We start from the raw sequence: 23,092 nt of genomic DNA, 5'->3' as shown, positions 1-23,092 counted from the left end.
CCTTTTTCGGCATTTGGCTTCTCAAAATGGGGAAATGTTAATTCTCCGTTTCTATGTTTGGGTTTACTTTCAATTCAGGGTTTGATTATTCATCCCCAGCTCTTTAAACATCTGATTCAACCGAACGTCCAAACCCTTCCATTCCAAAACAGATATTCAACATAAGCTGGAATATTAGCCACTGGTTATTGGGTAAGTTAGGCTTAATGTTCTGTGACAACTGCATTTCAGCCGTGTTTTCATTAAAGAGTGGATCATTTATGAAGAAGTAATGTTAACATTGACAAGTATGAGAGGGGAGCAGGTGTTTACCTCTATGCTAGCTCTCTGACCTGTGTTCACGCCAATTGATAGGACTTTTACATACAGTACTAGTTGTACCAGTTTTGACTATGAATTATTCCATTTACCTGATTAAGACATTATAGGGCTACTGTGGGTCTAAGCCATCTGCAAGCTGTGGCATTACATGAATGAAAGTTTCTACATGTAGCTGTTAAACTTCGACCGGAGGGAAATAGACAAACCAAGAGCTCAGTGTGTGAAATATTTCTGCGAGTTCAACAACCTGTCATTTTTTCAAAACAACTAAGAAAATTAGAAAATTGTTGGGAATCAAAATCCTTCAATATACACAAATTGTTTACAAATTAGGGCCTCAGCTTGAAAACTGTGAGAATAATCTAAAATTGGATAAACCATGTACTTAATATGCATTGTGTAATATTTGTTCAAAACTGACTAAGTTCAGCAACCTGTAATTTTCTCAAAAATATGGGGGGGGGGGGGGGGGGAAGGAAATCAAAATCCTTTCCAAATGTACATCTTCAATAACCCAAACAAACCCTCTGTAAAATTAGAAGATTCTCACTTGAAAACTGAGAGAGGAGTTAGACGGACAACTTATGTACTCTTCATATGGCATTAAATTTCAAATAAAGGAACAAAACTCCTGCAAGAGAGGTCGAAATAATTAAACAATCAACACGATCTAAAGCAACCCACAAAGTTGATACACAGCAAGTTTCAGCTCTAATGTGAGTCTGAGAGAAATGAAAGAAAAATCAGAAAACCCAAAATGAACAGACAGACATACATGTATGATGTTATAACAATCTAGTTCGTCAATACAACCTATCATTGGGTCAAATGCTGTCTGACATGTTCCATACCGATTATTAGACAGTTCCTGGCAAACTGATTTTGACTATGGCTAACTCCGTTTACCTGATCAAGATATAGGGCTCACGGCGGGTGACACTGACCGGTCGACAGGGTATGCTTACTCTCACCTCTGTTTTGCCTAACTATGTATTTTGTATTGCTTATAGGAGTTATGAGATTGATCACTGTTGTCTTCACCTTTCATGTACATCACTAATACTATAATACATCCTGTTTACAGATGAGCATAAATCAAAAAGAGTTATAATATACTGAATTAGGGTCAAATCATTTTCAACCCATGTTTCGATTAATAATAACATGAAATTAGAATTGAATGTCTTAATATCAACATTTCATCTGTGAGTACAGTAATATTTGTCAAAATCGATTGCAGCACTCGATATTCGTGTGTAGGCTATTTCCATAAAAAAAGTGATATAACTAGATTGTTAGTAAAATCAAGCACATTTGAGTGTTTGTTACTACAGCAAAATTCTACTGGAAAACACTAACTACATCTGACGTGGGAGCGTGGACATGCTGAATACCACTAGCCTTAAATTAACATCATACAGTATAATTTGTCCAAACCGGCCTCTGAGTACTCCGGCGCTCTGTCAATTCCGGCCACAAAATATAGTCCCTAACATTTCTTTAACAAATCCTTTATTAATAATTCCCTGTACTCCGGATACTGCGTATTCTGTATATCGGCCGGCTTACACAGTCCCAACTGCAATCAATTAACTTTAATTATCCTGTGTAAACCGACCCCTCGATGATACACCACCCTAATTGTTGCGGTCAATGGTATTCCGTGTACACAAGGTCCCAACTGCTCGTAATTAGCTCTAATTATCGCATTTAAACCAGCCACCCCACGATGACCAACCTGTCGGTATTCGGTCGATCACACGCGATGTACACAAAGGGTGTTTCAAGGGAAGCCACAGGTAAGTAAAAGAGTGCAACTGGCGATGAGTCGCGATCAGTTTAAAATAAAACCTGATTTTTAGGGGTGCACTTTTCAATTATGACAGCACCACGCACAAGGTAATGGCGCCCTCCCCCTAATGACAGAGACGAGAACTGACATTAAAAGACAAAGTTCAATTAATCGATGAATTCGATACATTCTTGGAATAAAACAAAATCGGCAACAATCCCGTTATGTTTTCCAAAAGCAGGGTTTCCCCTCGTGGACTTCTCGGAGCTCTACGGCGAGTCAGACAGTGTTGATATGCAGTTAGTTAGCACAACTCGCCATGTCCGGTCGATCACTCGGCATTACATTAGTTTCCGTTTCACAAATTGAGACAGTTGAAAGCGATACATTTACAATGAAAGCTGGGAAAGACCAATTTTAAACGAACACAACACAAACTTGATGAACGTACATAATGTAGCACTTGATAACGGCGATGATGTAGACGAAATCGACAATTTACCAACAGAAAATTGCGCAAATAATTCGCAGATTTTAAACTGTTTAATAAAAATTGAAATTTTTTCAATTGAGCACGACAATAAAACATTGACATTTATATTTTTACATTTTGAATTCTTTTGTGATATAATAAAACGTTAGCAATCATTACACACGTATGCATAGATAGTGAATACAAGGGAAGCAACTCTCATTCTTGTCAACATTCTGCACTCCGGACTCTGTGCAAACCGGCCAATTTCTTTGGAACCGCACATAGCCGGTTTAGACAGATTATACTGTATTACATTAATTCATTTTCAGACCTGCAGCCTAAGGCTTTCCAGACTTAAGTACTTTCAGTACTTTGACTTATGGGGTGGTAGATTTCAGAAGAGAGGGTCTTATACAGGTGTGACTTAAATTGCCGCCGGGCTTGTATTCTCCCTGTATGATCCATTACTACAGGGGAAGTAAACTTCTGAGCCCTCGTTACTTGTACAAATTTGCCTATGTAATGATTTAATTGATCAACATCTCTTCAACCCAAATGAAACACGTACATAGGAGACTCGATACAATCGTGTTAATATAGGAGATTAAGTCAATATGATTTATTTGCTTTTACGGATTTTATGTAACATCTCAGACCGACATGAACTTGGGTACACAAGATTCAATATGGAGAAATTTATGCGAATCGATGCTATTAATGTACCAAAATTTGAAGTTCCAAAGGTATAATGGTTTAATTATTTATTAGTTTTCTATATTTTCCTTTCAAACATGTATATCTGTATGTGTCTATAGTGTTTGGGACGTGAGAGGCTTTGCCCACTCTTGTAAAATGGGTGAAATACAATTAAAATAATTGTAATTATAAATCAACAAAATAATTTTTCATCATCACCTGTCCAGATTTTAAGTTTTAAAATGAGCAATTTTAATGTAATAAAATGCATGTTGTTTACAACCATGTAATGTTTTGGGCACAGGAAAACTTAACTGCTTGCATTACTGTGAAATAAACTCCTACACGTTTTTATACAAATGATTAATTTCCTTCATCTCTCACCAGTTTGAGCAAATAACCATGATTTATTATACATAGCAAAGCCATTTGGCACGTATGACAAAATAATTGCATAAAGCAAAATCATGGTTAACCTAATCTACTTCTACATCACTATTGACTATATAATAAACAAAAAACACCCCCCCCCCCCCCCCCCCCCCCACAATTTATAATTATAGGTAAATCGCAATAATTCCTTGTTGGATATATAAATTATGGCACAGAAAACCTGCATAAACTGCGTGGCCTCGCTGAGAAAGGTTACGTGGCCTTTGCCCTTGACGAATTTTTCCAAAAAATATATATACAGGAAGGTCAGCTGAGTTTGACTAATAATACAGTCTGGCATATAATGGGAAGCTGTATAAAGCAATCACATGATAATCAAGTCTTTAATGCATTTATTGAAAGTGGAATTGCAGTGACTGACCAGGTAGATTTGAGAGACATGCTCAAATATCAGTCTTTCACACACTACAATATGCATGTTTAATTGATATTTTTAACTTGATTGCAGATTCGTTCCACCTACGCAAGCAGAACTTACATATGTACTATAATTATAAATCATTTTTAAAATATATATATATAAAGTTTGAAATTAACAGTTGCCCACTCGACATTTGTGACTAAATTTCTGAGTGGGCAAATTAGAATTATGGCTCATTCATTAGTTGCCCACATGGTGATAGCAAAATGAAATAAGTATTTGTTTTTTAAATTTTGTCCAATCCTTTTGGGGTTTTTTTTCTTTTGAAAAAGTTTGTAATCTGCAAAAACACTTCATAATTAACTTTTAGATGCACATGGCTACCAAAGATTGCAAATTTAAGTTTTAAACTCTGATATACAAGTAAAAAAAAAAAGTACTTCAGTTGGCAAGCCATTTAATTTCTTCCACACTCTTGACACTCGTCTATCACATGAAATTAAATTGTAGCACGTACATGCTGAAAGAGTCCATCAGCAGAAATTGAAATCATTATATCCTCTTCATCAAAAATTACTTTTTTTTAAATGTGTGGTCAAAATTACAATGCCCTTGAGAAGAAGTTGATAATGTAATATTGAAAGTTTACAAACATGCAGACAGATGGACAGCATACAAAATTCAATATGGGAAGCTGAGTCATTGAGTCTTATAGACTTAAATGTCCTTGTGTACCATAACACTTCCATTAGCTTTACAAAAAAATGACATGTTATGCAATACAGAAGAATGGAGTCTGAAGTGCCATGTTTCTCGAGTTTTATTAACCAAATTCTGAACAAGAAACTCGCATTGGAATTCTTAGACAGACAGCTGCATGATGTTTTCCAAACTAAAATGATTAAAAACTGTAATTTTTGCTTTCCGTTTGAAATGGCTTGCCAGTCTGTAGTCTTTGAGGTGGCCATTATGCTTCTAATATTGGGACATATCCCGGGATTTATTTTGATATGTTTTGCTGCAGACAATTGGGTGTGATTTAATTTCCTTAGAGATCTTTACATCTTTACATGTGAATCATAATCAGTAAAATCAATGACAGCCATTAAACAATAATTGTGATTCACTCTCCTGAAATGCATGCAAATGAAAGAGGGAACTAATATTGAATATGTCACACAGCAACAATGCAGCTGATCCTGCAGTCTGGTTAAATCATTTCACTGTACAAATTCTTTCATTATAGATTAATGCCTAACAAACTGTTTAATAGTATCATATTTCTAATCTTTTAATTTAACAAAATTTCAGTCAGATTAAATTTGATGCATTTAGGCCTTGATTGGAAAAATATATATACCCTAATACATAAATAAAAACATCTTTTCACAAATTGCTTGCATCATTCAATATGTAATTACCATGCATTCTTAGACTAAAACATGAATTCATATTGTATGACAATATTATCAATTACCGTAGATTCCTAAATATAACTGTGGAATTTTTTATTTTGTAATTTTGAGAAAGATATCACACGCAAAATAAAATTACTCACTTTTAATTTTCTGTTGCTATAATACATGAAGAACTCTTGATTACTCAGACATCACACAAATTCATGTTCACGCAATTTGACATATACGAGTCATTTCACCATATGTTAGGTATTCGCGTAAAATAAGGAATCTATACAGTATTCATTTACTCTATGTATGACCCTGACCTTTGACCTAAAAACCAATATGATGGGGAGATATGTTTGAGAGGGAAATATGAAGGTTTATCATCCCTGGCACCAATCGGATCACATGCTTTGTCTTTTTCTGTAACTGGTAAGAAGACTCGGACGTGGATCGGCGCAAGAATTGCATCAAATCGATGCATTTCTTCGCCGGAACCGCACCTGTGGATGAGGTTAAAGGCCACAACCAAATCCCTGTATAATGTGTTACTTATATTGTCTTCACAGATTCAGTTTTGGCATCATTAACATCTTATTCACTCTACTAGATAAACATACAAGTGGAAATTGATAGTTTTAGAATACCTTAGATATGTATGGTATCTTAGATGCATTTGAAAGCTCGCGTTTCATATTGTAACGTATGACTGTGACGTCATAGTTGCATTTGTATACACATGGCAACAGACTTTGATGATGTCAAACTAAATACGAGGTTCATTTGCAGTTACGGAAATAGCCGAGTAGTTACGATTGCCCTGGCACTTGACTGTCTAGACCAATCAGATTACATGTTGCATAGAATTCTCATACTGAGGTATAATAAAATATTTTGAATATAAATCTATAAATAAAACTAGGAAGAATCGTTTTAGCACACTGATGTCTCGATCCCTTCTATTTTCCATCGTTTTTAGGGATCATCTTTAAAGTGGAAAATCAAGACTTATGGTATATAACTTTTGCCTATATACATATGAGCTTCAAACAAAGAACAGTGTTGTGAACATATGATAGTAAATTAAACTTGCCGACATATGAAGACCAGGAAAAAATTATGGTTCAGACAAAAATCTAAGATGCTCCAAAAATTCTATTATTTGACCTTTACATACAATATGTCAACGGTCAGCAAATATGACACATGTCACACTGTCTTATCACAGTCTACCCACCTACCAAATATCAAAGGACTATATATCAAAAGACAAAAAAGTTATGGCCTGCACAAACTTTGTATGAGAATTAAGCAGAAGCGGAAGAATTCACACTAAAACAATATGTCCCCCTTTTGGGATGGGAAGACATGATTACTAAACTGTTTCTTTTTTCTACTAGTATATATATTAACATTAATATTACTTGGGTTCAGAGTTTATAACCTGAGGCTCTATCATTACACCTTGACAGATTATTTTATATATAAAAATAATTTCTCCTCACCTGAGGACTATTCCCTTGAAAATCAGTGCTATACTCCCTGGGACTTTTTCCCTCATTAATATTTTTAACCAATCAAAATGCTCAGTAAGCGAAGCATTTCAGAATTGCGAGAGATATACATTAATACATATGTAAAGTAACGTACGTTCTTTGCAAATGTCATAAAATCAACTGCATGGAGAAATCGCTGAAGCTAGATTTTAGAAAAATAATCAATTAAAATGGTTTGGGTCAAATAAAACAGTTATAAAATGGGTATTTTAGGAAATAGCAAATTTACGGTCTCCATTGACAAAAATGGTATTTCCCGAGGCAGCAAATCCATCTTGGGGGAAATAACTTTCTTGCCTCCTGGGACCATAGATTTGCTATTTCCCTCATACCCATTCTATATTGTATTAGCATAGCAGGTTTTTTCTGCATGTGTAAAGTTTGGTGATTTTTGTGGTTCAACATAGAGTTCCAAAACATATTAAGAGGCCCATGGGCCACATTGCTAACTTGAGTCACCTGCTGGCCCATATCTAAAGATTTTCCCTATACAGCTAGCGCTCCCTCGATATATTGTCCGCCGTTATAATGCCACACCTGCTTATTGCCTGAAAATCCTAAATAACGGATTTCCTCCCATGTTATCACCCCCTTTATAATATGCCAACCCCTCATAATGCCATAATGCCACTGATTTTCACAAACAAATGGTCAAATGTTATAGGGTTTACCATCCATAATAATGCCAATTACCTAGCTAACACCCATCGGTAATCACACCTGTACTTTTATAGCGGTGATAGTGCGGACAAGGTATTCAGGTGGCCAGGTTAATTACTAATAATTGTGGAATTAAACTCAAGATACTTATTTAAAATGTATATATAGAATGGAGTCCAAATAACTTTATGGTATTGAATTTCTTCGACTGTTCTGTAAGTGAATTGTCCGTAATTGTGAATTTGTTACCCTTTATTGGCACCCCCGCTTTATTGCCCAAATTCGTCTTGAACAAAAGTTGGCAATATATTGAGGGAGCACTGTATATTAATATGTAAAACTTTGATCCCCTATTGTGGCCCCATCCTATCCCCGGGGATCGTGATGTTAACAAACTTGAATTTGCACTGTCAGAAAGCTTTCATGTAAATCATGAAAACATCTCTGGCCCAATGGTTGATTTTCAAAGATTTTCCCCCTATATTGTGGCCCCAGCCTACCCCCAGGGGTCATGGTTTTAACAAAACTTGAATCTCCACTATGTCAGAAAGCTTTCGTGTAAATTTAAAATGATTTTTGCAGTTTTGTAATTATCTCCCGGCCCTTCACAATTTACAATTCCTAAAGTATTAGTCGTAGAAAGACGGAACCAACTGGAATGTGTTTGGTGACCTTGACCTTGAAAGTGGGTCAAGGTCATTGAGAAATGCAAAAAAAAAAAAAGGTCAATTTTCGTAACGTCTGGGTCTTAAGAGATACCCGAAACGAGACATGCGAAAGTGGTGACAACCCAAAGGACCTTGATCGTCAATGGTCAAGGTCACACACATCAAGGTGCGAGTCTTGTTGTCCATTATTGTCAACAATTCAACACAAAACACACCTGAGCACGACTTTCAGTCTCTCAGCACGTCCTACTAAAAACACATGCACAATCACCCATATCATACATTCAAACACACATAAAAACAGCACTAAGAAGCCCTTCAAATTCCATTATTTATTGTCTTTCAATCCTATGGCATTTTAACAATGGCTTCCTTGGCCATGGACAGTTTACAATTAAGTTCTATAAAAATTACTCCTTTGTTATCAAGTAAGCCGGTCAGATATTGTGGTAGAGATTCTCTCCTGATGATGCAAGTTAAGCAATGTTCATCGTGAACAGTAATTGGATATGGGTGGCCAAAATGTTGGGGTTTCTCAAGTTATGTGATAAAAGTGAAGAGGTCTTGCAGAAGATTATTTGTGTTCAGGAAAAAGCAAGAAAAAGGTGGAAAGACCTTTTGCGAACAATTAGGAAAAACTTGTTTAAAAATGTTTTCTTCTCAGCACTAGCCTGTCAAGCTAGTGAAAAATCTTAGATCAATATATTGCTTGGATTGAAAAAAATCTAGGACAAACTTTTTTCAGCAATTTTATTTACGGGCTAGAAAAATTCATAATGGACATTGGGCAAGTAAATCTGTCAAATCAGCTAGTCATTATGGCTCGTGTCTCAGAAAAGTTTTTGTGAAGACTGTTATCAAGTTTTCATGAAGAACTGAATCACGGTACATGCCTGAATAAATTAATGAATAGGACCACAAAATATAATGCGTCTATTCCCTGTTAACACTTTATTTGATATCAAATTGAGATGCATAAATTAAGAATATCGTCAACCTTTCAATATAAAATATGGATCTCGCAAATATCAAAATTTCTCTATGAAGAAGATGCTAGACACAGGGAACAAGCACAATTGGATGAAATGTTTAAAAAAACACAACAATTTTTTAATTCCTAAAATAGATTGCAGAATGGGTACTTGAAAATTCAATTAGTTTTACGCCAGATTTCATGTTATCAAAATACAGCAAAACACATGATGTTCTAGGGGATTTGCCACCTGGGACCTACCACGTCCCACTGGGGACTTAAAAGTGGCCCAGAGATCCTTTGTTTCTCAGATTTTTTCCAACTTCCTCATATAAAAATCCTAGAACTGCATGCTGATGCTTAAAAGGGAATTTGCTATGTTGTTACTGCATTTCCTTTTTATTCTATCATCCAACACAACAATTCATCTGTAAAGCTAATTCTTTTGAAGACATCACATATTGGGAGTTAGTACAACATTTATATGTCTGATTCATTAGACTAGTACAACATTTATATGTCTGATTCATTAGACTAGTACAACATTTATATGTCTGATTCAGTAGACTAGTACAACATTTATATGTCTGATTCATTAGACTAGTACAACATTTATGTCTGATTCAGTAGACTAGTACAACATTTATATGTCTGATTCATTAGACTAGTACAACATTTATATGTCTGATTCATTAGACTAATATAACATTTATATGTCTGATTCATTAGACTAGTACAACATTTATATGTCTGATTCAGTAGACTAATATAACATTTATATGTCTGATTCATTAGACTAGTGCAACATTTATATGTCTGATTCATTAGACTAATATAACATTTATATGTCTGATTCATTAGACTAGTACAACATTTATATGTCTGATTCATTAGACTAGTACAACATTTATATGTCTGATTCATTAGGCTAATACAACATTTATATGTCTGATTCATTAGACTAGTACAACATTTATATGTCTGATTCATTAGGCTAATACAACATTTATATGTCTGATTCATTAGGCTAGAACAACATTTATATGTCTGATTCATTAGACTAGTACAACATTTATATGTCTGATTCATTAGACTAGTACAACATTTATATGTCTGATTCAGTAGACTAGTACATTTATATGTCTGATTCATTAGACTAGTACAACATTTATATGTCTGATTCAGTAGACTAGTACATTTATATGTCTGATTCATTAAACTAGTACATTTATATGTCCGATTCATTAGGCTAGAACAACATTTATATGTCTGATTCATTAGGCTAGTACAACATTTATATGTCTGATTCATTAGACTAGTACAACATTTATATGTCTGATTCATTAGGCAAAAATGATCACCATCCTCATTCTACATATATTTTAACTCCCTAAACATTTCTGTCAACTTTCATGGGATTTAAAATGTAGCAGAAACAATCACAAGCACCTCTGTAGCTCAAGTAATAGTACCAGAAATACTAAAACCAGTTTTAACCAATTGTTGTGTTGCACAGTAATCAAGTTACTTCTGTCATTTGATTTCATTCCCATCCTCTTTAAATCAGTCTGTGGCAGAATCTGTGTTCATAAGAATCCCCATACATCAAAATAACTCAGTGTGCATTTCATACTGCAGAAAATCTCAAAATTTGTCATCCTCTTTAAATCAGTCTGTGTTCACAAGAATCATGTACGTCCCATACATCAAAATAACTCAGTGTGCATTTCATACTGCAGAAAATCTCAAAATTTGATTTTTAAATATCTAAGTACATAGATTAACTCTATAAAAGAAATTAAAAGGCTTGAATTACACAAGTACACTCATACAAAACAAATTTATGACAGGGACAAAAACAATTGATATGTCTCCCCAAAAGGTAGAAGGGACACAAATTGATTCCGAGGCATCAAAAAACTTGGAATTTTATTAATTCATTACAAGTTGTCTGCTTTCACAAGACATTTTGATGTTGGTAAAAGCACGGATCTGTGAAAGCTAGGATAGGCCTTACGTATTGATTAACTTGAATTCATACCTAAAGATATTCAGCTGACTCCACAAAACGGTTTGATTTGGATTATAATGCTGGGTGTCATGTCAAACAGACATCAATGTTTAATCAATGTATACTAAGTTTCAGCACTCCACTTGTTATGTTATGATGGAATGCATGAATACATCATGTTTACTAATAAAGGGTAATTTGATAACCAATGTGTCTTTTATATAGATTGGTCACATGCAACATTTCATGAATGCTGCATGTTCACAAATAAAATGTCTTGTCAGAAAAACATCAACATTTCAACACTTTTTCTTTTGTGATAGCCGAGTTATATCTTAATTAACCTGCTCCTAGTCATATTGATGGGGGAAAAGAATTACAAACACACAAGGAATCTTACAGTACCTAGATATAGACCACCATATACTTCATCCACCTACATGCTCTTCTTTGTTTCCTTTCAATTAATAGTCCAGCTGGACATGTCATTACTGGTGGTTTTCACATAGTTGAAATAACTTATTTTAAAAGGTCCTCAATTAAAAGAACCTCAGTCTTTCAATTGGCAACAGAACTTCATCTCTATAATTATGAATTCTGTTGAAGATTATGCCAGAAGATGGACTAAATACAAAAAAGAACTCGGGGAACTTGATACCTTGTGAGATAAAATGTATAAGAGGAATATTAAAATCCCACATTAGACACATCAAAACAAAAGTGTGTACTATTTATTCTTCTGTGTATAGTAAACCAGAAGTGATAAAAAAAATTAGATATTAGGTTACAGCTGATAAAGCTTGTTACAACATAGTCTTTGTTTGTAAGGCTCATTATTACAACCTATCTTAAATGAACTTGGCATCAATTCCACATTTGGTAACCGTAGTTATACTCCAATAGCCCTTTCAAAACAGGAAATTCTTCAAATTCATGCTTTAGTTTTAAACACATTCAATATCCCAGTTAATCGGATGGATGAATATGAGTTAACGTACTTATACTGAATTCCTTGACTTCACAAAAACCTTTACAAAGATACACTGCTGGACCCAGTAAATGTTCTTAACCAAGCCCTAATCTTTGCTCCTCATGAAAATATCAACAGATGTGAAGGAGAAAGTTCATATGTATTGTGCCATGTACATTACATATGCCAGAAGTGGTGTAAATCTTGGGCCTTCGGCTCAGGTGAGCTAAATATTACTTAGTTAAACACCACTCTGATTCTATGCTGAAGTTGATATAAGAAATATGCTGGAGTTCCTCATTGACAATATCTACGTAGTCGTTGGTGATCAGGTCTGTTGGAATTCCCATGGGCATAAATTGTGCTCCTTTGTTAGGTGACCTGTTTTTACAGTCTTATGAGGCAGAATTTATTCAAAAGCTTCTACATGAGAAGAAAAAATATCTAGCTGAGGCCTTCGATCAACTCAACATTGAAATATATCAACGACGTTTTTAATTTCCATTCATATTTCGATTCGATACATCCCAGTGAACTCAAAATAAGACATCACAGAGTCTTCCACACCTGCCTCGTACTTAGGCGTAAAAAAAAAAGTTGTGTTTCCGGTCACCCGACCGACTGTCCTTCAGAACACACACACCCCCCCCCCCCCTCCAAAAGTTTTTATTACTAATCTTGGAAAAAAAATAATTCATTAACCTACTGACTGTCTTTTTCATAAGAAAATAAAAAATCTAAGTCCCTCGATCTTTTTTGCGTCCTGAAATAAAACAGCCCTAAAAATATCAAGTGTTTATTTTTAGAGATTCGCTGGAAAGTAGAAACCGCTGATCTAATTATATATGTGTGAGCATGCGCAGTGGATACTTTCGTTTGTCATTGTTTAGACATGGCAACACAACGCGTTCTGTTTAATGTGCAACGTGGAAAATGCGATCATTTCCCGGAGAAGAAGATCTTCCTTAGTTTTAAGGAAAGTGACACTTTCGTTGACATTAGAAATGAAATACATCCAATGTCAGACACCGATGAAAAGTTGTATAAAACAACAATTACGTGTTCGGACGCTGTCAGAAAAGACCAGTCATCATGGACAGAGGTTGACGACTATAACACGACAGTAGGAAATATGATCTCCTTTGGAGTAAAATTTATTAAAGTTTTGTGTGAGCCCCTTCATAATAAATAATTGTGAATATGAGTTTTGTTGTCAAACTGTCAGATGTTTTGATTTATACTTCTGTTCAATCTGATTAAAACCAGATCCTGAGATCCGCTCACTTAGATCGCTACACTAGGATCTGACGTAACCCCATATAGGGTCACGTCTGCATGACCTTTCGTTAAGCCAATCAAATTGACCATGTCGATTTATACCAATGATAATTTTTCTCCCATGAACCCTTGTGTCATTATTTACGTTAGAGATGCAATAAAAATGGCTGCGCGTTTGACAGACGACTGCACACCTGTCAAAACATGCGATTTAAACAATGTCTGTTATTCTCTGCAGGTTTTCTTTCATTCAAACGCTAAAAAATCCCGATGGAGTTCACAATTCAAGGAAAATGGCTGCAATTGTTTGGTTTGAAAGAAAACATATCGCAGCTAGATGCGACGTCACAATGCACCGTTTACGTCGACTGGCATTATATTCCTCGCGTTATTTAAGTAGACCATCTTGAAAACTATTCAAATCGTACCCATTCCTATTCATACATAAATCAAAATTCACAATTTAATTTGGGTATATTTCATATCATACGTTTTGTTGTTTGTATGAACAGAATAGATTAGGCATTATTGCGAAAGTTTAAAATTCGTTATGCGAGAATATACAATTTTACAGTGTGGAAGAGAGATTATAGCAATTTGTTTACGAATTGCCAGGAACCGCCTAAATAGCCATCATTGTCTGTATGGCGCAATCTGACTGGCTGATAGTTCTCATAAATATTCCAAGCAAAAGGTCATGCGGACGTGACCCTATATGGGGTTACGTCAGATCCTAGTGTAGCGATCTAAGTGAGCGGATCTCAGGATCTGGTTTTAATCAGATTGTACTTCTGTTGTATATGATATATCTGCTGATATAAAATGGCTGAATTTGATTTCCTGTTTTATCTTGTTTTTATTGTCAAATACTAGCTGGCAAATTTTCTCCCTTTGTGATCTTGCAGCTACAAGTAAATAGATATTTTCATGGATTTAACATGGGTACATAGGAATATTATAATATTATAATCCCCAGGGATCTTCATATAAACGTTGAAAATACTTTGAATTTTATGGTCACCAAAAAAAAAAAAATCCCTACCTACCAGCCCTTAAAAATTTCAAGGGGGTGATCGGAAACACAACATTATTTTTTTTAGGCCTTAGATATCTTATTTAACATAGATGCTATAATGGCAAACTAATAACTCGTCTTTTTGACGACTTTCCATATTTATGTAGCAATATTCCATTATCACCTGCATATAGTGTTTATGTGTCTCAACTGATTCAATATGCAAGAGCTTGTTCTAATTATGATCAGTTTTTAAATTGAGGCAGCCTGGCTACTGACAAACAGTTAATGTTACACGGATATCAACAGTCTTGGTTTAAGTCAGCATTTCGCAAATTCTGTGGTAATAAAAACGATCTAGTTTGCCAATACAACCCATCACTGGGTTAAATCAGTCAAATGCTGCCTGACGTACGTGTTTCATGCTAATTGTTAAGCCATTCTTTACACATTGATTTTGACTTCGGATTATTCCATTTACCCGATCAAGACAAGGCTCACGTACGGCGGGTGTAAACGGTCAACGGGGGATGCTTACTCCTTTTAGGCATTTGATCCCACCTCTGGTGTGTCCAGGGGTCTGTGTTTTGCCCAACGCTTAATTTTGTATTCTTTGTAGGAGTTCAGAGATTGATCACTATTCATTATCTTAACTTTTTCATTTTTTTCATTTTGGTAGTAATGACCCCACACAGCAACATCACAAATGAATCATTGATAGGAGGAAAGTTATTGATTATTTGAAGATTGATCAAAAGCTAGCATTTTGCATGCAAGGAAAAGACATACCATACTTATATGAAATAAAGATTTTAACCTCTACAATACTCAGAAAAAGCAGATTTATAGAATAATTTGGCCTACAACATTTCAATTTAGCCATACAAAAGTAGATTTACAGGTTTTAAATTATACACATCATATACTTTAACTATGAACCAAATGAAACTGCAGTTCATATATCAAGTAAGAGGGGTGAGCAAAAACAGAACTCGTCAACATTCATGCTTATTCCGCACCAATGAAAAAATGATGAGCAAGTGTCCAATATTACTAAATAATCGTTCACCTGCAAGTGAGTTTTCGGTGATGAAATCTCAAAATGTTTGTTTTTGCTGTTTTCCGCCACACTCAACAATTTTTCAGTTATCTGGTGGCGCCCAGTTTTTATTGGTGGAAGAGAGTACCCAGATACAATGTACCTGGGAAGAGACCACTGACCTTCTGAAGTAAACTGGGAAACTTTCTCACTTACCGGCGCAAGCGGTATTCGAACCCGCGCCGACCAGAGGTGAGAGGCTGTGTGATTTTGAGTGCGATGCTCTAACCACTCGGCCACGGAGGCCACCAGAGGTGAGAGGCCGTGATGCTCTAACCACTCGGCCACAGAAGCCCTGAAATACTTACAGATCCTTTTGATACTCTGTACAAGATAATGATGTATTGGTGTAACTATCATACACAACCGATAGTTTACAATTCTTTAAAATAGAATAGTCATTTTAAAGAACTGTCCTCCCTGTGGTTCAAACCACCTATCATGATAACAAAGACTGTGCACAAAGAAACAGACAATACCTGTGCACCTGCTCAACTTTAACACCCCCACTACTGATGAATCCACCCCCTTAATTGGTTCAAAGCCATATGAAAACTATGGGCACAACTGAAGCATTTAGTTTTGTTACATATTGATTGTTTTGATGTTATCAGTATTTTATTTGTTTTTAACCATCACATAGTTTGGAAACAGTAAACAACCACAAAAATTCTTCCCTGATTTGAAATGTGTCCAGTACCCCATTCTGCCATATTTAATTACTAGACGAGAAACAACTCTTCATATCTGGAGAGATACTTGGGGAAACAAAGGTACATTTTAATACATTCTGTCAATAGATATTTCACGAAAATAACCAACTTGGAAATTGCAACAATGTTTAAACTCATTTGTTGTTAGGGTATATTGACACAAAAGCTATTCAAAAAATTCAAATTCATTTTCATTTGAGGTACGTGGATATATTCTAAATATTTAATATTGGGAAAATCAATATACATATATACTTCAAGTACTATATACACACAATATAACTTTCTATTGCGTTACCCAATATGAGGCTCGAATAACCTAATGTATTTTATTTTTCGTATTCACATTTTACTTTCATTTATGCTGGAATTCTCAGTTGTTAAAATAGATGTACTATATTATCAAGATTTATATGCATGCTTTGTTCACAACTGCAGTGCATTCATGAGGAAATATGACTTTTTAATATTTCTATTTGTAAAAGCAAAAACAATGGAAATGTAAATATCTAAAATATCAAAAATATAATGAATAAATTTCAGTTTTGAAAATAACACAAGGATATATGCACTGTGAGGTTTCATACTTCATGAAGCATGCGCTTCATGGGAAAATATGCTGTCATTAAGCATTGCAGTTCATATATATCCTCATGTATTTCAAAAATAAAATTTATTTCTTATTTATATTCTACTTTCATTTCCAGGTGTTAAAATATACATACTATATTGATCAAGATTCATACATGCATTGTTCACAACTTAACATTGCATTCATGAGGAAATGACTATCGTTACAATAGGTAATGATGTCAAAGACAAAAACCTTGGAAATGTAGATATTTTGAAATGCATCGACTTAAGACTTTCATATGATATGTAAAATTTTAAATCACTAATTGGAATATATTTTCTATTACCAAGTGAAAAATTGGTTCTTACGCTTTTAAAAAATAATAGATTACTTAATTCTCTTACATTTCTATAATGGCAAGACTAAAGAAATAATTTGGGACTAAAAAAATCCCGCTTTAAGCAATATACCATGTAACATGTGCAAATTAAGTGTGAGAATCTGATTGTCAGGATCATAAAAATGGTAACAGGTATGTGCATACAATTTTACATGATTACAAGGTAGTAAATGTTTTCAGAAATAAAAAAAAATTGTGTTTTAGAAATGCATGGCTTCAAAGAAGAAAATGGCCAATAATATTGTTTAGAAACAAATTAAAGTACAATTCAAAGGATTTCAGGGAGAATAGAAAACAATTTTGATCTGGTGCTTTCACCGACATGCAGTGAAAGCATTCTAAGCATGCATAATTTGTGAAGGAAAGATTAGTAGGAACATTCCAATTTCTGGTCCAATTTTGGGTTCATCAATAAAAAAAAGTTCTTATAAAAAAAAAAAAGATTGCTACACAAAAGTCCCATAACTCCTGTAAAATTTGTCGAATCAAAATGGCGGCGCAATATGATCAACTACATATGGTGACTAATAATCCTACAAAATTTGAATGAAATCTGGTGAGCAGTTTCGGAGGAGTTGCGTCCACAAAGTGTTTCTATAGTGTACTATGTACAAATTCAACAAAGTCCAATAACTCCTATAAAATTTGTCGAATCAAAATGGTAGCACAATATGATCAACTACACATGGTGACTAACAATCCCACAAAATATGAACAAAATCCATTGAGCGGTTTCGGAGGAGATGCGTCCACAAAGTGTTCCTATAGTGTAGCATGTACAAATTCAATAAAGTCCCATAACTCCTGTTAAAATTGTTGAATCAAAATTCCGGAATAATATGATCAACTACATATGGTGACTAACAATCCTACTTAATATGAACAAAATCTGTTGAGCGGTTTCTGAGGAGTTGTGTCCACAAAGTGAAGTGGGACGGACACCGGTATTTCTATGTCCCCATCCGCGTTGCGGTGGGGGACAATAATAAACTAAATGATTAAAATTTCCTATTTTACACTCTAATCAAGTAAGATTGTCAAAAGCATATACATAGTATATACATAGTATATACACAGACAAAAGTATAAACACAGTATATACATAGTATATACACAGACAAAAGTATAAACACAGACAAAAGACTATATACACAGACAAAAGTATATACACTTAAAAAGAAGAAAATCCGAGTACACTTATTTAATCTTTTAACCTCAAATACTTTGTACAGTTAAGGCATATTATGACATAATGTTTTGAAACCTGATCTCACTCCAATAGTGTGATCAATATCTTAATTCAGTACCAGGGGTATATATACTTTAAATTCCTTGCAAAAGAATGTATTATACACTCTATTAAAAATTCAAATGTGTCAGGAGAGAAAGATTTAAAGTTAAACTTTCCTGGAAATTGTTCAGATGAATTTGATCATTTAGAAATATCTTGCGGTATTTCCCACCTTTACTTTACCCTTTGTGTAACCTATAGATTGCAAACAAGCATGACAAAGGAAACATGTGAGAAAACAAGTGGCTTTGTAAGTAGGAGGAGAAAGTCTAATAGTAGCAATTTGTGAGTATTTGTTCATGTTATGCCCAATGTATGTATATGTTTTTTTAAGAAATATACTTAAAAATCCTACGGAAACCTTCCAATTCACTGGTATCCTTAAATGTATAAACTACGTTGTGTATTATCATGATATCTACAATGTGGCTTCCTACGCACAAGCATGCATACATGGGTTGTTGACGTACACGGACATTTAATCTTTTAAAAAAAAACAAGTCAATCAATCTACTCCCAAATAAATTTGCTATTCCAATGTGTATATATATTTTGAAGGAGGAAAAACACACCACAGATATTTGATGTGGATAGAAAGTGGAGGATAATACAATAATGTTTTGAAATTGAATTCAAACTTTCAAATTTATTTAGTTGAAAAATAAAGTTTCAGAAGAAAGTAATCTGAAAAAAATTGAAACCCCTGCTAGACTCAAATGCATGACTAAAGATCGGTAGTTGACACATAAACCTACTGAGCGAGGTGATTAGAATTCAAAGGAATACAAGTATCAATATCTATATTTTCATTCAAGTTTCAAAAATGAAGTCTGAGCCATTAATTCCTCCTTAATTAATGCTGTCCTAAAACAATTCCTAGGTCTAACAATACCAGCACACAATCTGGTTCTTGAAATATGAATGGGGGAAAACTCCCACCAAATATGTTGTCATTAAGGAGAACTACGTATCAGTGTACTGTTGTCATTAAGGAGAACTACGTATCAGAGTACTGATGTCATTAAGGAGAACTACGTACAATTACGGGGCCTCGAAGGAGTCCCGTATTGTTATTTTTTGTCACTACCTCCCCGTGCCAGGAAATTTGTGTGGTTGTCATTAAGGAGAACTACGTATCAGAGTACTGTTGTCATTAAGGAGAACTACGTATCAGAGTATTGTTGTCATTAAGGAGAACTACGTATCAGAGTACTGTTGTCATTAAGGAGAACTACGTATCAGAGTACTGTTGTCATTAAGGAGAACTACGTATCAGAGTACTGTTGTCATTAAGGAGAACTACGTATCAGAGTACAGTTGTCATTAAGGAGAACTACGTATCAGAGTACTGTTGTCATTAAGGAGAACTACGTATCAGAGTATTGTTGTCATTAAGGAGAACTACGTATCAGAGTACTGTTGTCATTAAGGAGAACTACGTATCAGAGTACAGTTGTCATTAAGGAGAACTACGTATCAGAGTATTGTTGTCATTAAGGAGAACTACGTATCAGAGTACAGTTGCCATTAAGGAGAACTACGTATCAGAGTATTGTTGTCATTAAGGAGAACTACGTATCAGAGTACTAGCTAAAGCTGTGTAATACACTGTATACCTCTATATAAAAAAAAAACCATCTGAATATAATGGCCTTTACCATATTGATTTTTCCATAATGTTTCACCATAAATAAGTGATTTTGTTATCAAATATTAAACTGAATACCTGGGGAATTTGATGAAGTATTTGTAACTTTTTCCTTTCTTCCTCTTAAACTGAGATCATTAAATCAATGGTGCTTACCTTTCTAAAGGAATTTTTATATGCTGGGTTGATACAACATTGCAGCACAAAAGCATGATAAATCCCAGAAATAAAAAATGAGGTTTCATTCCTCTCATCATTGTTGTCATCTTCTCACACACTGTCTGTCACTGTCAGACATTTAAAAGAAACACTCCAACGGAAGAAATTATAGATTGCTGGCTGTCACTGTAATGAAGAAATTTCATCCCATTCCAAATCATCCAATCATAGCTAAGACAATCACTTTCAATGAAATGTTATACTAATATTCAAAAGCATCTGTGCAAGTGGTGTCTGAAGTTTCAAATTAATATTTCATAAACACCATTCACCAGACAGCAGCGTGTTATTCTATCAGCATATTTGTCTGGTAATTAACTGTCCCATTCCAACATAAAACTTAATTATTCCTCTAAGCAAAACACCATCAAACAATACAGTTGATTTTTGCCAAACTCGTTATTATAACCAATTGCTTAAAACCAAAATCTCAAATGGTGATCCTCATAAAAAATTTATACCGGACAACTCCTCTGCTATTACGGTAATCGCACGAATAGTTCTACTTTTGATCAATCAGATTGGAAGGATGATCCAGATGACCAACTCTGTGTGATCAGAACTCTGAAAGTGTCAGCTCAAAACACATCAGTTCCTAATTAAGCCACGTGTCACTGCAGTTCTGAAGACTGTCGTAACTTGAATTATTATCAAATTGTCCACGAGTTCAGCTGTCAATATTGGATTTTTATCAATGTTCTAAGCTGCATAACGAAAAGCCAAAATTCCACACAAAAATGCCCTGTAGGTAGGAGAACAATAGGACCAGATTGTGTGGTACGAATGAGCAATAATATCAATATATGCCAATGTTAGAAGTCAAAGAAAACCACACAGGAGTTGGTTATTCCCAATACCAATATTTGTTTTTAAGATGGTATGATAAACATTTGATCCTAACACAAGATGCATAATATTTCCAATAATCATGATAATCATCCAATAATCACCAAAACATTATTGATTGTAACATTTTACAGAAAAACCACTTCTCATTTCAGTTGCTGAATTCTATTTGTGCCAGTTTTCAGCACCAGAACATTAGCACTAGATATTTTTCCAATACTTTATTTAAGTGTGAAGATGGTGCTGATACTAACGACTATTCAACCAATAATTAATCCATTGGCAGTCCAAGGTAACTGGAAAAACAATGACACATCAACACACTGAAGCTGTAAATTTTCAAAAGGCATGACTTGGATGATCTACCAATCCAGTGCAATTAACACCCTGAATTTCATTGCAGCCACTTTTTACCATTTCCTAACCTATAATACACTGTCACACGTGACTGGTCTTGCTATCTCTCAATGACTGTAATTGACTTGCCATTAATGAGTTCACATCATTTCCTATCCGCTTGTACTGAAGCCTTGCATGTTTTTTCCCCGTTCCTGCTTTCTGCCTCTCAGAATGACAAATCCAATCTCGCCTATATCCCATGCATTTAAGTTGGAACTTGGGGTTTGATCCTGTAATTTATTAGTGAAACACATTAAGTTCCCACCTAGCTCTCAATAATTTATAAGATGATGCAGGAACTCTACACGACATTATAACGATATGCTTTTTAGGTCTGCTCCTCAAATACAACTCTATAAAAAAAATCAATGTGGCAGGTACTATCAGCTTTTGGTAAATAGTGCTATAATTGTTTTGATGTTTCATTAGAATAGTCGGACTCCATATATTGATTTTCAGGAGGTTAGGTAAACTTTTAGTAATGGCTGTATCATTTAATCTGATTCATTTGCTTTTTATCATTACAGATGAACAGATTTTACAGATCCAAAAAGAACTGTTATTTTAGGAAAAATAATTGAATCCTCCCGACGTCCCACCAATATGCACATCTACAAATGGCAATGAAGCATTGTACAAAGTTTCAAGTCTATCCGATAAGTCATATAGGGGGAAAAGCGTTCACAAGATTTTGTGACAGAAAGTACAAAAACAATGTCTCCCCCTGGAAGAGGGGAGACATAATTAAGTGAACAGCATAATATTCCTTTGTCCAGTTTGACCCTTGACCTTTAACCATGTGACATCAAAACCAATAGGGGTCATCTATTTCTTAGGATGTACCAAGTTTAATGTCTATCAAGGAAAGGATTCTCAAGATATCGAGTGGACAGTATCTTTCTATGTTCAGAGTGGATTGACCATGAGCCTTTGGGTCTGAAAATTGATAGGGGTCCTCTTCTACTCAAGACCAACCTACACATCAAATATCATATTACAATCAAGTGAATGGTTCTCAAGATAATGAATGGACAACATGTTTACTACCGACCAATGGGTGCAAAGCTATAAGCCAATCTTTGAAGAGGGAGGGAGGGGGGATAAAATATTATGTTGTACAAGACAAGCATTCTGAGAGTATACTGCATAAGCAATAGATGTCCCATGCTGGCACCCTCATTCATTGATGGATGTAATAATGTACATTTGATGTTGTTTAACCTTAAACATTGTAACCATTAAGTCACCATGTTTACGGGCTGGGTATCGAA

At 34.8% G+C, this 23,092-nt stretch overlaps 1 protein-coding gene across 1 annotated transcript in view; it reads right to left on the bottom strand.

Annotated features, from left to right (window-relative positions):
* Positions 1 to 23,092, bottom strand: part of LOC125653646 (uncharacterized) — a 276,533-nt gene that overhangs the window by 203,413 nt on the left and 50,028 nt on the right. The window contains exon 8 of the mRNA XM_056145758.1: positions 20,514 to 22,051. Within this exon, the coding sequence (XP_056001733.1) occupies positions 20,514 to 20,623 (110 nt within the window). The 5' untranslated portion in view covers positions 20,624 to 22,051. The remainder of the gene's footprint in view (positions 1 to 20,513; positions 22,052 to 23,092) is intronic.

This window comes from Ostrea edulis, chromosome 7 (genome assembly GCF_947568905.1).
Source record: "Ostrea edulis chromosome 7, xbOstEdul1.1, whole genome shotgun sequence".
In the NCBI taxonomy this organism is placed as follows: Eukaryota; Metazoa; Mollusca; class Bivalvia; order Ostreida; family Ostreidae; genus Ostrea; species Ostrea edulis.
This window is presented reverse-complemented; position numbering and strand designations above follow the sequence as displayed.